The sequence below is a fragment of the Nansenia antarctica genome (assembly GCF_963989245.1).
Source record: "Nansenia antarctica genome assembly, chromosome: 10".
Lineage (NCBI taxonomy): Eukaryota > Metazoa > Chordata > Actinopteri > Argentiniformes > Microstomatidae > Nansenia > Nansenia antarctica.
The window spans coordinates 35,476,931-35,491,628 of NC_137680.1; the positions used below are offsets into that span (position 1 = coordinate 35,476,931).

A 14,698-nucleotide genomic window follows, 5' to 3' on the forward strand; every position below is an offset into this window, starting at 1 on the left:
ATATTGCATTATATTACATCTGGTGCCTGAATATTGTGTTTTCCTTTACATAAATAATGACATTTCCACCATAAATTGATGCAGAAAGGGCACAAATTGCATCTAAATTCACCAGAATGCAAGAAATTAAGTGTTTGATGCTCGTTTAAGGACCCCCAGACAGCCCTGCTTCATGGGTCCCCCCGTGTATGATGAGGGTCATCCCTGTACTGTAAAACTGATTATATTTCATTGACATATCACTATAGGTATAAATTCCATCCAAATTCAACTGTTTAGACTTTGTTTGCATCCACCAGTGCTCTCCTGCGCGCAATTGCTTTGCGCAACCGCCTCCATTCCACTCCGTTCCATATTATTTTATGTTAGAGACCGACCCAGGCCCCCCATCACAGAAAGGAAAAATGATGTGGCCCTCACAGAAAAAAGTTTGGGGACCCCTGATGTAGAGGGAGAACAAGATGGGACCGAGGATGGAGCCCTGAGGGACCCCACAGGTGAGGTTGGCTTGTCTGGAGGAGCTGTCTGCTATGTGGACGGCGTAGGTTCTATTGCTGAGGTAAGACTTGAACCAGGACAAGGTGGTGTCAGTGATGCCAACCTCCTGCTGGAGTCGATTAAAGAGGATGGCATGGTCTATGGTGTCAAAAGCTGCGCTGAGGTCCAGGAGGACCAGGGCAGCACATTTCCTGGAGTCTGCGATGAGGAGGAGGTCGTTCCAAACCTTTAAAAGTGCCGACTCAGTGCTGTGGCCAGGTCTGAAGCCAGACTGAAACTTCTCCAGGATGTTGTTCTGTTGGAGGTAGGGCCATAGCTGGCTGAGGACAGCCTTTTCCAGGAGCTTGGCCACGACTGGGAGCTGATATCCACACACACACACACACACACACACACACACACACACACACAGACATATCCACACACACACACACACACACACACACGGACACATCCACACACACAGACACATCCACACACACAGACACACCCACACACACACACACACACACACACATCATCACACACACGTCACAAATGCATTCCCATGTGCTCCATCAGTAAGCCCTGTGTGTGTGTCTGTCAGATGGACTATGATGAGTGTGAATTAGCTCTGCTTGCTTCCCAACAACCTCTCACATGTCAGTTTCACCTATAGACCACCTCTACACATGCGCACATACACACACACACACACACACACACACACACACACACACAGCGATTAGAAAAGCAAAAAGGACCAACACGACGGCAGTAAAATGTTCTACAAAGACGACACCAACGCTTGACTCTCTGTCCTGCTAGACTCTCTGTCCTACTAGACTCTCTGTCCTACTAGACTCTCTGTCCTGCTAGACTCTCTGTCCTACTAGACTCTCTGTCCTGCTAGACCAGGGGTGCCCACACTATTTTGAACCAAGATCTACTTTTCAAGTAGCCAGTCTGCCAAGATCTACCAGTCTAGTTTAAACATCGCACACACACGTACACACGTACACACACACACACACACACACAGTTCCCAGCCTGCATAGTAAACTCACAATACACTTTCTCTCTCTCTGTCACACAGCCACACAGGAGAAGACCATCACAAACCCTCCCTCTTTGCTACTCACGCTCACACACACAGACACACAGACACACACACACACACACACACACACACACACACACACACACACGCAGTTGCCAGTCTGCATTGGCCATAGCACAAACCCTCCCTCTCTCTCCCCCCCCCTCTCTCTCTCTCTCTTTCTCACACACACACACTCACTTTCTCTCACTCACACACAGACAGCCAGTCTGCAGTGCCATAGCCAACTACTGATCCAACAAACAGAAAAGTAAACCAGGTACAAAACACGCTTTTTTCACAATTTCGCCGTCTTTGAATGACTTCTTGTGTTGAACAAGAACGTGACTGACACGATAAGAAGCTATTGTTGCAGACGTACGTTTTCGCTCTTTTGCCACATTTCCCTTCTTCGAAACAGCCATCGTAGATTTGCAGATGAGATGAGAGATGAGATGAGATAACGTTTATTGCCATTTATGCATACACATTAAGCATACACATATAGGAATTTGATTTGGCGTTACAGTAAGAGCATTTCTAAATGCAATGCAAACAAAACAACACAGGACAGACAGCAGTGCAGACAGAACACAACAAACTGTAAAACCATAGCTGCCATGTGCGGCGCCATATATGTCCACAGAATACTGTAGAGAAGGGAGGGGGGGGGGGGGGGGTGGCGGGGTGGCAGATCAGACAGACGCACTTCCAATATGACATCGTGTAAAAAAGTCCTCCTCCCATTCTGGATTGGTTTCTTACTTGGTCCAGCTTCCCCACTCATTTGTATACCCTTGCTTTAGTATTATATAGTAAATAGTAGAAATTGGAAGGCTAACTAGGTAATTAGTCTCGCCGGTATTTTGTATTTTGTAGTTGGCGCGGTTGACTGCGCATGCATGCTGAACCGTGTGTTAGGTGTTAGTTGAAAAGATGAGATCTCAGACTGGCTTACCTGTACGTCAATCAAGTGGCAAAAGCCATAGTGAGGATGGATGATAGGCAAACTTTTCTCTCCTTTTGGGTTTTGTTCACAGCCATGCGATCTACCCATACTACCTTTGCGATCTGACCTGCTAGACTCTCTGTCCTACTAGACTCTCTGTCCTGCTAGACTCTCTGTCCTACTAGACTCTCTGTCCAATAGACTCTCTGTCCTACTAGACTCTCTGTCCTACTAGACTCTCTGTCCTGCTAGACTCTCTGTCCTACTAGACTCTCTGTCCTGCTAGACTCTCTGTCCTACTAGACTCTCTGTCCTACTAGACTCTCTGTCCTGCTAGACTCTCTGTCCTACTAGACTCTCTGTCCTACTAGACTCTCTGTCCTACTAGACTCTCTGTCCAATAGACTCTCTGTCCTACTAGACTCTCTGTCCTACTAGACTCTCTGTCCTGCTAGACTCTCTGTCCTACTAGACTCTCTGTCCTGCTAGACTCTCTGTCCAATAGACTCTCTGTCCTACTAGACTCTCTGTCCTACTAGACTCTCTGTCCTGCTAGACTCTCTGTCCTACTAGACTCTCTGTCCTGCTAGACTCTCTGTCCAATAGACTCTCTGTCCTACTAGACTCTCTGTCCTACTAGACTCTCTGTCCTGCTAGACTCTCTGTCCTACTAGACTCTCTGTCCTGCTAGACTCTCTGTCCTACTAGACTCTCTGTCCTGCTAGACTCTCTGTCCTTACTAGACTCTCTGTCCTGCTAGACTCTCTGTCCTACTAGACTCTCTGTCCAATAGACTCTCTGTCCTACTAGACTCTCTGACCTACTAGACTCTCTGTCCTACTAGACTCTCTGTCCTGCTAGACTCTCTGTCCTACTAGACTCTCTGTCCTGCTAGACTCTCTGTCCTACTAGACTCTCTGTCCTACTAGACTCTCTGTCCTACTAGACTCTCTGTCCTACTAGACTCTCTGTCCTACTAGACTCTCTGTCCTACTAGACTCTCTGTCCAATAGACTCTCTGTCCTGCTAGACTCTCTGTCCTACTAGACTCTCTGTCCAATAGACTCTCTGTCCTGCTAGACTCTCTGTCCTACTAGACTCTCTGTCCTACTAGACTCTCTGTCCTACTAGACTCTCTGTCCAATAGACTCTCTGTCCAATAGACTCTCTGTCCAATAGACTCTCTGTCCTACTAGACTCTCTGTCCTGCTAGACTCTCTGTCCTGCTAGACTCTCTGTCCTACTAGACTCTCTGTCCAATAGACTCTCTGTCCTTACTAGACTCTCTGTCCTACTAGACTCTCTGTCCTGCTAGACTCTCTGTCCTACTAGACTCTCTGTCCTACTAGACTCTCTGTCCTACTAGACTCTCTGTCCTGCTAGACTCTCTGTCCTGCTGCACCAGAGACGACCAACAGTCTGACTACCTTTACATGCACACCATATTCCTGTATTAAACGGCATATGCTCAATATTCCGATTGGGCAAGAGTCATGTAAACACGTACCGAACCCGCTTAAGACCATATTCTGATTCGGCAATATTCCGATTAAGACCCCTGGCATATGCCTGTTGGAATCGGAATATTGTGACATCACGTTAAGCGGCATATGACCCTTTTCAGAATATTCAGTCACGTCTGCGCATGCTCGATTCGCTGGGAATCCTGGGTTTTGTTGTTGCTAGGGACAGCATAGCAAGCCGGAAGGCGATACACCGCTCTTGTCTTCCAATGTTGAGGACAAGGTGGATCAGCAGGAGTGTTGTAGTTAAATTGTGGTTCAAAAGCGCAAGTAGGAGAACACAATAACGGAGGACTATGTTGGAAACAAGCATTATAGCTTAGCTGTGGGTTAACGCCCGCTCAACCACCACAACCAAGCTACCAACACCTCCTTCTTCACCTCTTCTTCACCTCCTTCTTCACCTCTTCTTCACCTCCTTCTTCACCTCTTCTTCACCTCTTCTTCACTTCTTCTTCACCTCCTTCTTCACCTTCTTCTTCACCTCCTTCTTCACCTCTTCTTCACCTTCTTCTTCACCTCTTCTTCACCTCCTTCTTCACTTCTTCTTCACCCCTTCTTCACCTCTTCTTCACCTCCTTCTTCACCTCTTCTTCACATCCTTCTTCACCTCTTCTTCACCTCCTTCTTCACCTCTTCTTCACATCCTTCTTCACCTCCTTCTTCACTTCTTCTTCACCTCTTCTTCACATCCTTCTTCACCTCCTTCTTCACCTCTTCTTCACATCCTTCTTCACCTCTTCTTCACCTCCTTCTTCACCTCTTCTTCACCTCCTTCTTCACATCCTTCTTCACCTCTTCTTCACCTTCTTCTTCACCTCTTCTTCACCTCCTTCTTCACTTCTTCTTCACCTCCTTCTTCACATCCTTCTTCACCTCCTTCTTCACCTCTTCTTCACCTCCTTCTTCACTTCTTCTTCACCTCTTCTTCACCTCTTCTTCACCTCCTTCTTCACTTCTTCTTCAACTCTTCTTCACCTCTTCTTCACCTCTTCTTCACCTCCTTCTTCACTTCTTCTTCACCTCTTCTTCACCTCCTTCTTCAACTCCTTCTTCACCTCTTCTTCACCTCCTTCTTCACCTCTTCTTCACCTCCTTCTTCACCTCTTCTTCACCTCCTTCTTCACCTCTTCTTCACCTCCTTCTTCACATCCTTCTTCACCTCTTCTTCACCTCCTTCTTCACCTCTTCTTCACCTCTTCTTCACCTCCTTCTTCACCTCCTTCTTCACCTCTTCTTCACCTCCTTCTTCACCTCTTCTTCACCTCCTTCTTCACCTCTTCTTCACCTCCTTCTTCACATCCTTCTTCACCTCTTCTTCACCTTCTTCACCTCCTTCTGCTCATACAATCATCTGGTGTTCACTTCTGCTCAGGTGGAAAGTTCATAATGGCCTAGATGTTCCACAGTGTGTGTGTGTGTGTGTGTGTGTGTGTGTGTGTGTGTGTGTGTGTGTGTGTGTGTGTGTGTGTGTGTGTTGGCAGATGGAGGGGTAATTTAATTAGGGACCAGTTAGAGCAGGTCATTGGGGTTAATCTCCTACATGCACTCTCCTTCACTATAGATGCTTAATTGCTTTAAGCACATTTGAAACTTTATTGACTGTTATGGCCTTTGAAGACATTACATTTCTGCTGTGTGGTGTCAAACAGGAGTCAGCCAGCTCTCCTTAAACGACCCCCCCTCGTCCTCTCTCTCTCCCACGCTCTCAGTTCTTCTCTCTGCTTCTACCTCTCTCCCTCTTACTCTCTCTCTCTCTCTCTCTCTCTCTCTCTCTCTCTCTCTCTCTCTCTCTCTCTCTCTCTCTCTCTCTCTCTCCAGACAGATAAACTCGCCTATTAAATTAAAAGTGTTTGAAGACTTCTGAACTTCAGTCTTCCGATTTAGAGAATTAATGGAACAACATCCCCTCCTATCCTAATTGATTGACAGGTACTTAACTCCTCTTAACCCGTTGAAGCGTACAGAGGGAACATGTCGTCCCCTGTGGAACATTCTAACTGATGACATCACAAAGGGCTGCTAATTCTTACTGAACCGTCAAATTCTGGAACAGAACTCTGGGAATAACAGTTAGAAACTCGCTGCATAAAGGGTTAACCCCTGACGTCTTCTCCAAGCTTAAATCACACCTGAGTACAGTAATAACTACCCTCTTCTGTCTCTACACACAAGACCTTTTAATGAGGATTGGGTTGAACTCCGGCAGTTATTAAAAAGTCCTCACTCTCCCCTTGAGACTGGTAGGGATGAATTATAATGCACTAAGTGCACTTACAGGCACTCTAAAAAGTTATTTCACATTTATAGTGCCGTTTTATCGACAGCACATGATTAAAGACGTCGTGGGGGAGTTGTACCTGCTTCACGAACGCAGTGTCTCTTCACAGCAGTGACTGTCAGTAGTGAGTGTCTTTATATGTTTTTTATCTTTTTCGGGAGACATTTTTTATTGTCTTGTTTTTCAAAAAAACAACAACAACGAGAGAAGTGAATAGGACCAACCCCCCATTGAGAGAACTGAATGGGATGGCCACCAATCAACAGTCTGACATTATGAAACAATGGGGAGCATGGGTTCCAACGCAAAGGGGCAGACACACAGTTTGTCTGCCGCCCTCCATACCGAGAGCAACTGGGACACAATGGGGCTGAACTTACAGCAACATTGAACGATGGACAAATACACAAGCTCCTGGAGGGAATGCACCAGACTGCACCAGACCCTCCTCCACCATGACACCATCTCTCCTCCACCATGACACCATCTCTCCTCCACCATGACACCAGACTCTCCTCCAGGCCTGGTAACCAAAGAGTCCAAAAGACGATTTTTGACAATTGGAATAGATGGATTCTTAATAGGACTGGTTGTTAAAATCCCTAAATATTCGGTGTAACAAAGCAGATTTCTGCCAATTTATTTTAAATCGAGGATAGACAGAACTTGTGAGAGTCTTTATATGATTATAAATGCGGAAGCATTTTTTCATTTGACATTCAGATCATTGATAGAAAGAAAAAGAGAGAGAGAGAGGGAGAGATGGAGAGAAGGAGGGAGGGAGGGTAGGAAAGAGAGAGAGAGAGACTGTCGCAGTTCAGGGAATGGAGCCAACTCATACAGTAGATGTACAGTATGGGCAGAGATAAATTATCTAATATCTGTATGGATCAATGTCTGTACTGTCCCTCGGAAAAGGCTTCTCTTCATAAATCATAATGTTTCTATTTATATAACAATACTTTCAGCCCCCCCTCCCCACATACACACACAGCTGTCTGTCATGTACCAAACTAACTCATTCTGAGAATCTCTCTGCTTCTGGAAAATGGCTCAGTGCTTGACCCCCGTCGGAAACTCTGAAACGCAATTTGTCTGAAGTAGCCTCTTCATCTCCTGAGAACAATATGTAGCCTCTTCATCTCCTGAGAACAATATGGAGATGAGAGAGAGGATATGATGTGGAGGACCAGGAGGAAGCCAGAAGAGGACACCACTCCAGACTACTAATGAACCCCTCCTGTTGAGAGATCCTATCAGGTGGTCCACCACTCTGCTGGGAGAACATCACTTCCTCTGATATGACTGAAGCATGGCCACACAAGCAGCATTCACGGTCGGGAACGCTAATAAAGGATTCCCTTTTCTCCTTGCGGGTAGGTTTCTCGTCTCACCTTTCATATCTTGACGGACACCTCCGCCTAGTGGTAGATGAGTGAACTTCTTCATTTACAAGTCTGATTAGCTGCCAGTGAATTGAGGCTGTGTGTTGGTAACTCAAGCAGCTGGTCAGAGCCAATTTTTATTGAGGCCAGGTGGAAAATGATTTTTCTTGCAACATTTAATTCTCTAAACACAATGGTTTTCTGCTCTCGCTATCATCTAATAAGAACTGATTTAAGGTCAGATCTTCCAGCCCTGGTCTGAACGTCCTACAGTATCGAATCAGAACAGTCAAACTGACCATGGTCTCATTATTTAAGCAAAAAAAAAAAGTATGTCGGTTCCAGCACAAAGCAGGGATCTCAGGCCCATATAAGGGCATTTGTCTCATAAAGATGATGTCATCAGTATAGCAGTGTGCTGGGGCTCCCCTTTCAGTACCAGACAAACAGAGAGAGGGAGAGAGGGTGTGTGACGTGTGTGACACATAGATAGGGTGAAGATATGGTGAGTGTGCGCTCAGGAGAGAGTCAGGCTGTGTACGTTTGAGGGAGGAGAAGAGAAGAGGCTGAACGTTTCAGGGTTTACAAGACAAGAACGTTTCAGGGTTTACAAGACAAGAAAGGACAGAGTGTGTTTAGGAGAGAGAGAGAGGCTATTCAACTGTGCTGGGAAGGGGAAGAGAGAGAAAGAGAGAGAGAAAGAGAGAGAGAGAGAGAGAGAGAGAGAGAGAGAGAGAGAGAGAGAGAGTAAGAGAGAGAGAGAGAGAGAGAGAGAGAGAGAGAAACTGAATCAGCATTGCCAGCTGTTTCAGGCCATCAGTGAGAGAAGACAGGAAGGGAGGATTGAAAGAGAAGAGAGAGAGGGGAGTATCTCTGCACCATGGGCAAGTCAGGTAAGAGAAGAACCTTCCTTGTTACTGTTCTAAGACTGTGAAAGTAATAGTCTATCAGTTAATCTTTGCCCTGTCTGTCTGTGTGTGTGTGTGTGTGTGTGTGTGTGTGTGTGTGTGTGTGTGTGTGTGTGTGTGTGTGTGTGTGTGTGTGTGTGTGTGTGTAGTCACATGGGAATCTTAATCTTAATCTTAATGACAGCCAACATGCAGGGGGGGGGGGTTGCTAATGCTGTAAATGTTGATCTTATGTCGTCACCTTTGTGCTGTGTGTGTGTGTGTGTGTGTGTGTGTGTGTGTGTGTGTGTGTGTGTGTGTGCGTGCGTGCGTGTGTGTGTGTGTGTACGTGCGTGCGTGCGTGCGTGCGTGCGTGCGTGCGTGTGTGTGTGTGTGTGTGAATTGCCCCATTGTGTCAGTGTGCTCCAGAGAATGGGGCCGTGTGAGCAGGCCTGTGATAGGCACCAGGCAGGCAGTCTGCCCCCTCCATCACCCTGACTGCCTCTCACTGTCTCAACTCACTCAGGCTGGGGGGGTTCCTAATAATAATACATAATAATACATAATAATTCATTGTATTTATATACCACTTTTCCGGGGCTCAAAGACACTGACAATATGGGGGAAACAGAAAACACAGAAACAACAAGCGACAGATAACATGAGCACATAGAACACAGGGTTAACCAACAGGCACAGGGAACAATTAACACAGCAATGTCCAGGGGGGGAGGGGGGTGGCAGGGTTAGGGGAGATGGTTAGGGGTAGGGGAGGTTGTATGCATGGGAGAACAGGTAGGTTTTGAGGTGGGATTTCAAAGTGGAGAGTGAGGGTGAGTCTCTGAGTGGTTGAGGGAGTGAGTCCTCTAGACTGACATGTTAGATGTTGCATGTTAGATTATACAATACATTTACACACAGTTACATTTGTACATTTTAACATTTTTGGCATTTAGCAGATGCCTTTATCCAAAGCGACTTACAACAAATACATTTGTCTCAGTAAGTGAATCAGCTTATCCACCAGTCAAAGCAGGAAGTCATCTATGCTCAGGCCTGGGGCCATTGGCAGTCGTCGTGCTAGAAGAAGATTTTTTTTTTTACACTGGAGAAACAGTACAGGAGATCAGGTTCCTCAGGTTCAGGTGTACATGGTCATCTGCATGCTCAGAGTGAGGCTGTGTGTTGTACTTCAGATGGTTTGCAGGTTCAGAGGCCATGAAGGTTATATGTAGGTCAGGGTTCGACAGTAATGCTTGCCCGGGGCAAGTAAAAAGGATGCCAGGTTTGTTTGCGCTAGCCTGACGACACTGCTGGATCCTGGATCTGTTTACCTGTGTGCAGGAAGAACAACAGACGGCGCAGGCGCCAGACCAGACTAGATGATCGTGGAGTGAAGATATTATTAAAGCCTACGCAATGCGACGGGTGATCGTCAGGCGCGTATGCTTTAATAATATCTTCACTCCACGATCATCTAGTCTGGTCTGGTGCCTGCCCCGTCTGTTGTTCTTCCTGCACACAGGTAAACAGATCCAGGATCCAGCAGCGTCGTTGGGCTCGCGCAAACAAACCTGGCAAATGTTTTACTTGCTCCGGACAAGCGGGCAAGCATTACTGTCGAACCCTGTAGGTTATTAAGATATGGCATTTACTTCTACAGGATAGTCTCATGTCCCCTCTCTCTCTCTCTCCTCCTCTCCCTCCCTCCCTCTCCTTCTCCCTCTCTCTCTCTCTCTCCCTCCCTCTCCCTCTTTCTCTCTCTCCCTCTCTCCCTCTCGCTCTCTCTCTCTCTCTCCCCCCCCCTCCCCCTCTCCCTCTCCCTCTCTCTCTCTCTCTCTCTCTCTCTCTCTCTCTCTCTCTCTCTCTCTCTCTCTCTCTCTCTCTCTCTCTCTCTATCTCTCAGCTTCCAAGCAGTTTAATGAGGAGGTGTTAAGGAGTCATAATGACTACCGTCGGAAGCACCAGGCGCCCCCTCTGAAGCTGAGCAGCAAGCTGAGCAGAGATGCTGCCCGGTGGGTCACACTCACAGACACCCTCCCTGACCTCCACCACCACCCAGCTGCTTCATACTCACCTAACCTCCCGGATCTGTGTGTGTGTGTGTGTGTGTGTGTGTGTGTGTGTGTGTGTGTGTGTGTGTGTGTGTGTGTGTGTGTAGCTATGCTGAGAGTCTGGCCAGTACGCGTATCCTGAAGCACAGTGCGGAGTCCAGCAGAGGGAGCTGTGGAGAGAACCTGGCCTGGGCCTCCTATGACCAACCAGGTACACACACACACACACACACAGTTACGTTACACTAACACACACACACACACACACACACACACATTTATGTTACACTAGCACACACACACACACACACACACACACACACAGTTATGTTACACTAGCACACACACACACACACAGTTACGTTACACTAGCACACACACACACACACACTTACCATACACTAACACACACACACACACCCTTACCTTACACTAACTCACGCACACACACACACACACACACACACACACACACACACCCTTACCTTACACACACACACACACACACACACACACACACACTTACCTTACACTAACACAAACACAAACACAAACACAAACACAAACACAAACACAAACACAAACACAAACACAAACACAAACACAAACACAAACACACACACACACACACACACACACACACACACACACACAGGTCATCACAGGTACTTCAAGTGTGTATGAAGATATTTTATTAGCGTTTTCGATGGAATTCTAGAATCCTCTATACCCCTGGTGTTCTAGAAGCCTCTCTCTGAAGCCTCTCCTGTCCAGCAGCTGGGATCCATTCCCCCCTGCCTGTCCTCTCTGTGTGTGAATGAGACCGTGACTCACGGCACAAATATGTCTTGTGCAGAGCGGTGTGATTTATAAACAGTCTCCCACTCTAACACAAAGTCCCACTGAGTGCATCACTAGACCACGGCCATTCCCACATTCCGAACATCATCCGTCTTTTGAATGAGAGAGCGAGAGAGCGAGAGAGCGAGAGCACCGGGGTTTTTGGTTTTATATGCTCTGAGAAACAGAAGAGATACTGTAGAGCTTCTAAAGCGAATGCTAAAGTGTGTGAAGCCGTGTGGACAGTGAGGGTGACTGTCTGTCTGATTATCCCTCCTCTAGGGAGGCCTGGGTTGGAAGTAAAAAAAGTGTGATATCTTTGCACTCGTCCAAATTTCAGGACCCTCCTTTCATGACTTTTCCTAGATATGTGCGTTCTACCACCCAGTATCCATACATTTTCCATATCACTTCAGGAGAAGCTAGTATGAAGCTATTTTGCAGTTTTTCTGTGTAGAAAGCAGGCTAATTTACAAGCGGCCAACTAGTGGTCGTTGTGTGTAAATAGCAGGTTAGCATTGTAAAGAGGGGGTTATTTGACGGCTCTTTTAGTAGGTAAAAAGGCACGGCTGTTCTTGTGTTAACACATCACTTTGTTGTAAAACTCTATAAACCGTGTGACTGCTGACCCCTAGCCAGTGATGCCGGTAACGCGATACTAAGTAACGCGATACTCTAATCTGAATACTTTCCCCAGTAACGAGTATCTAACGCGATACTATTTCCAAATCAGTAATCGGATTAAAGTTACTTATTCAAGTGGCTGTGCGTTACTATTGCGTTACTACCTCATAACTTAGGCTAAATGCAGTATTTCTTTGTAATGTTCGATAGTAAACAAACATTTCTCGCGTTCTTGGGGAGTGACGTCAGTGCCCACGGTTTCAACACGAGGTTACTATGGAAGGCCATGCCCGCAAAAAACGGCTCTCGACTATCGCGAGATTGCAGCAGAATCGCTCACGTGTATCACCACGCTGATTGCACAGTGTAAACAGAAGCGTAGCCTACACAATGGAGCGAGAACAGAGATATGCGTTAAATAGCTGGAAATATAAGGATTATTTTGAGTTTGTGTCAGCAAAGGATGACAAGAACATAAATGTTGATCATTGATAAACTAAATTGATAAGACTCACCCAGTTTAGGATTAGGATTATATTAGGATCATATCTGAATGGTCAGGGTAGGTTTTAGGTTTTGTGAACCACTCCCTTGCTAGTTACTGTTAAATAAAGATTATATTTATTTTATTGTTTAAAAAAGTATTTATGTTGGGTGAGGCAAAGAAAGACTCTTTATTTTGTTGTTTTAAGTTATTGTTTAAAGTTTAATTATGTAATTTAAGTTACTGTTAAAATAAAGTGAGTTTGGCAAAACCAGTTTCATTTTTTGTTGCGGGGGGGGGGGGGGTCGGGTGCCTAGGCAGCTGCCAATAGTAACTTAAAAAGTAACTAGTAATCTAACTTAGTTACTTTAAAATCAAGTAATCAGTAAAGTAACTAGATTACTTTTTAAAGGAGTAATCAGTAATCAGTAATCAGAATACTTTTTCAAAGTAACTGTGGCAACACTGCCCCTAGCTGACCCTGCCCTTGACCTTTGCTGTGTGTGTGTGTGTGTGTGTGTGTGTGTGTGTGTGTGTGTGTGTGTGTGTGTGTGTGTGTGTGTGTGTGTGTGTGTGTGCAGGTAAGGACGTGGCAGATCGCTGGTATGACGAGGTGAAGAGCTACAACTTCAACCGCCCCGGCTTCTCTTCTGGCACTGGTGGGTTATGGGACAGACACATTTCTGGCTTCGCCACGGCAACCGACACTAAATATTGTGTCAGACTGTGAAACTGAATCCAACGGGCCTTTAACATGAGTCACACACACACACACACACACACACCCTCCATCTCTCCATCTCTCTTTAATCTCTCTACATCTCTCTCTCTCTCTCTCCATCTCTCCCTACATCTCTCTCTCCATCTCTTCTTCTCTCTCTCTACATCTCTCTCTCCATTTTGCTCTCTCTCCATCTCTCTCTCTCTTTCTCTCTCTCTCTCTCTCTCTCTCTCTCTCTCTCTCTCTCTCTCTCTCTCTCTCTCTCTCTCTCTCTCTCTCTCTCTCTCTGACTCTGTATAATACAGAGTTGTGTTCAGCCAGCAGTGGGGGTTAGGGTCGGGATGGTGAGATCAGATGTTTAAGTGTGTGTGTGTGTGTGTGTGTCTGTGTGTGTGTGTGTGTCTGTCTCTGAGTCAGCACACAGGCTTGTAGAACAGTTGGGTTCACTTTTTCCAGTCTCATACTGTACGCCAATCCCATTATTTCCGTGATTCCTGTTGCATTCCCTGTGTCTCTGTGTGGAATATGACTGACCTGTCATCCCTGTGTCTCTGTGTGGAATATGACTGACCTGTCATCCCTGTGTCTCTGTGTGGAGTATGACTGACATGTCATCCCAGTGTCTCTGTGTGGAGTATGACTGACCGTGTCATCATTATAAGTTAAGTCTGTGCATTTCTCTCTCTCTTTCTCGCTCCCTCCCTCCCCCCCCTTCTCTCTCTCTCTCTCTCTTCCTCCTTCCCCCTGTCTCTCACTCTCTCTTTCTTCCTCTCCCCCCCCAGGTCATTTCACAGCGATGGTGTGGAAGGACTGTAAGAAGCTAGGCGTGGTAAGGCCAGCGCGTCCGACGGCTCTTCCTTCGTGGTGGCGAGGTACTTTCCCGCAGGGAAACATCACCAACCAGGGACATTTCGAGAGCAACGTCCTGCCGCCAAAGGACTGACAGCCCCTCTAGCAAACCCAGTAAACAAAGAGTCCCAAAAGACGTCCTCAGGGAAGCCGGAATGTGGGTTCAGATGAAAAGTCTTTAGGACGTCTTATGGTCTACAGAAGACGATTACGTGTCTTTAGGACGTCTTATGGACTACAGAAGACGATTCTGTAGTCCATAAGACGTCCTAAAGACGTCATCTGGACGTCCTGAAAGACGTCATCTGAACCCACATTCCGGCTTCCCTGAGGACGTCTTTTGGACTCTTTGTTTACTGGGAACCCTCCCCAAAAACAAGTGACCCTCAAGTGACCCAAGGAGATCCCAGACACCAGAGAAAGACCACCACTCTGATGCACCGTGACGACCCAACAAGGACCGATCCTTCCAGGGACCGTCCATGCCATAAGAACATCAGACACCTCCCCCCCACACACCCTCCA

General features: G+C 46.5%; 1 protein-coding gene across 1 annotated transcript; it reads left to right on the plus strand.

Annotated features, from left to right (window-relative positions):
• Positions 1-8,516: 8,516 nt before the first annotated feature.
• Positions 8,517-14,267, plus strand: glipr2l (GLI pathogenesis-related 2, like; the record flags this gene model as incomplete). Its single annotated transcript, XM_080540186.1, is given in 7 exon segments — positions 8,517-8,607; positions 10,508-10,616; positions 10,763-10,866; positions 13,185-13,262; positions 14,107-14,148; positions 14,151-14,209; positions 14,211-14,267. Coding segments are annotated over 7 exon segments (462 nt in total). The 5' UTR covers positions 8,517-8,594.
• Positions 14,268-14,698: the final 431 nt, after the last annotated feature.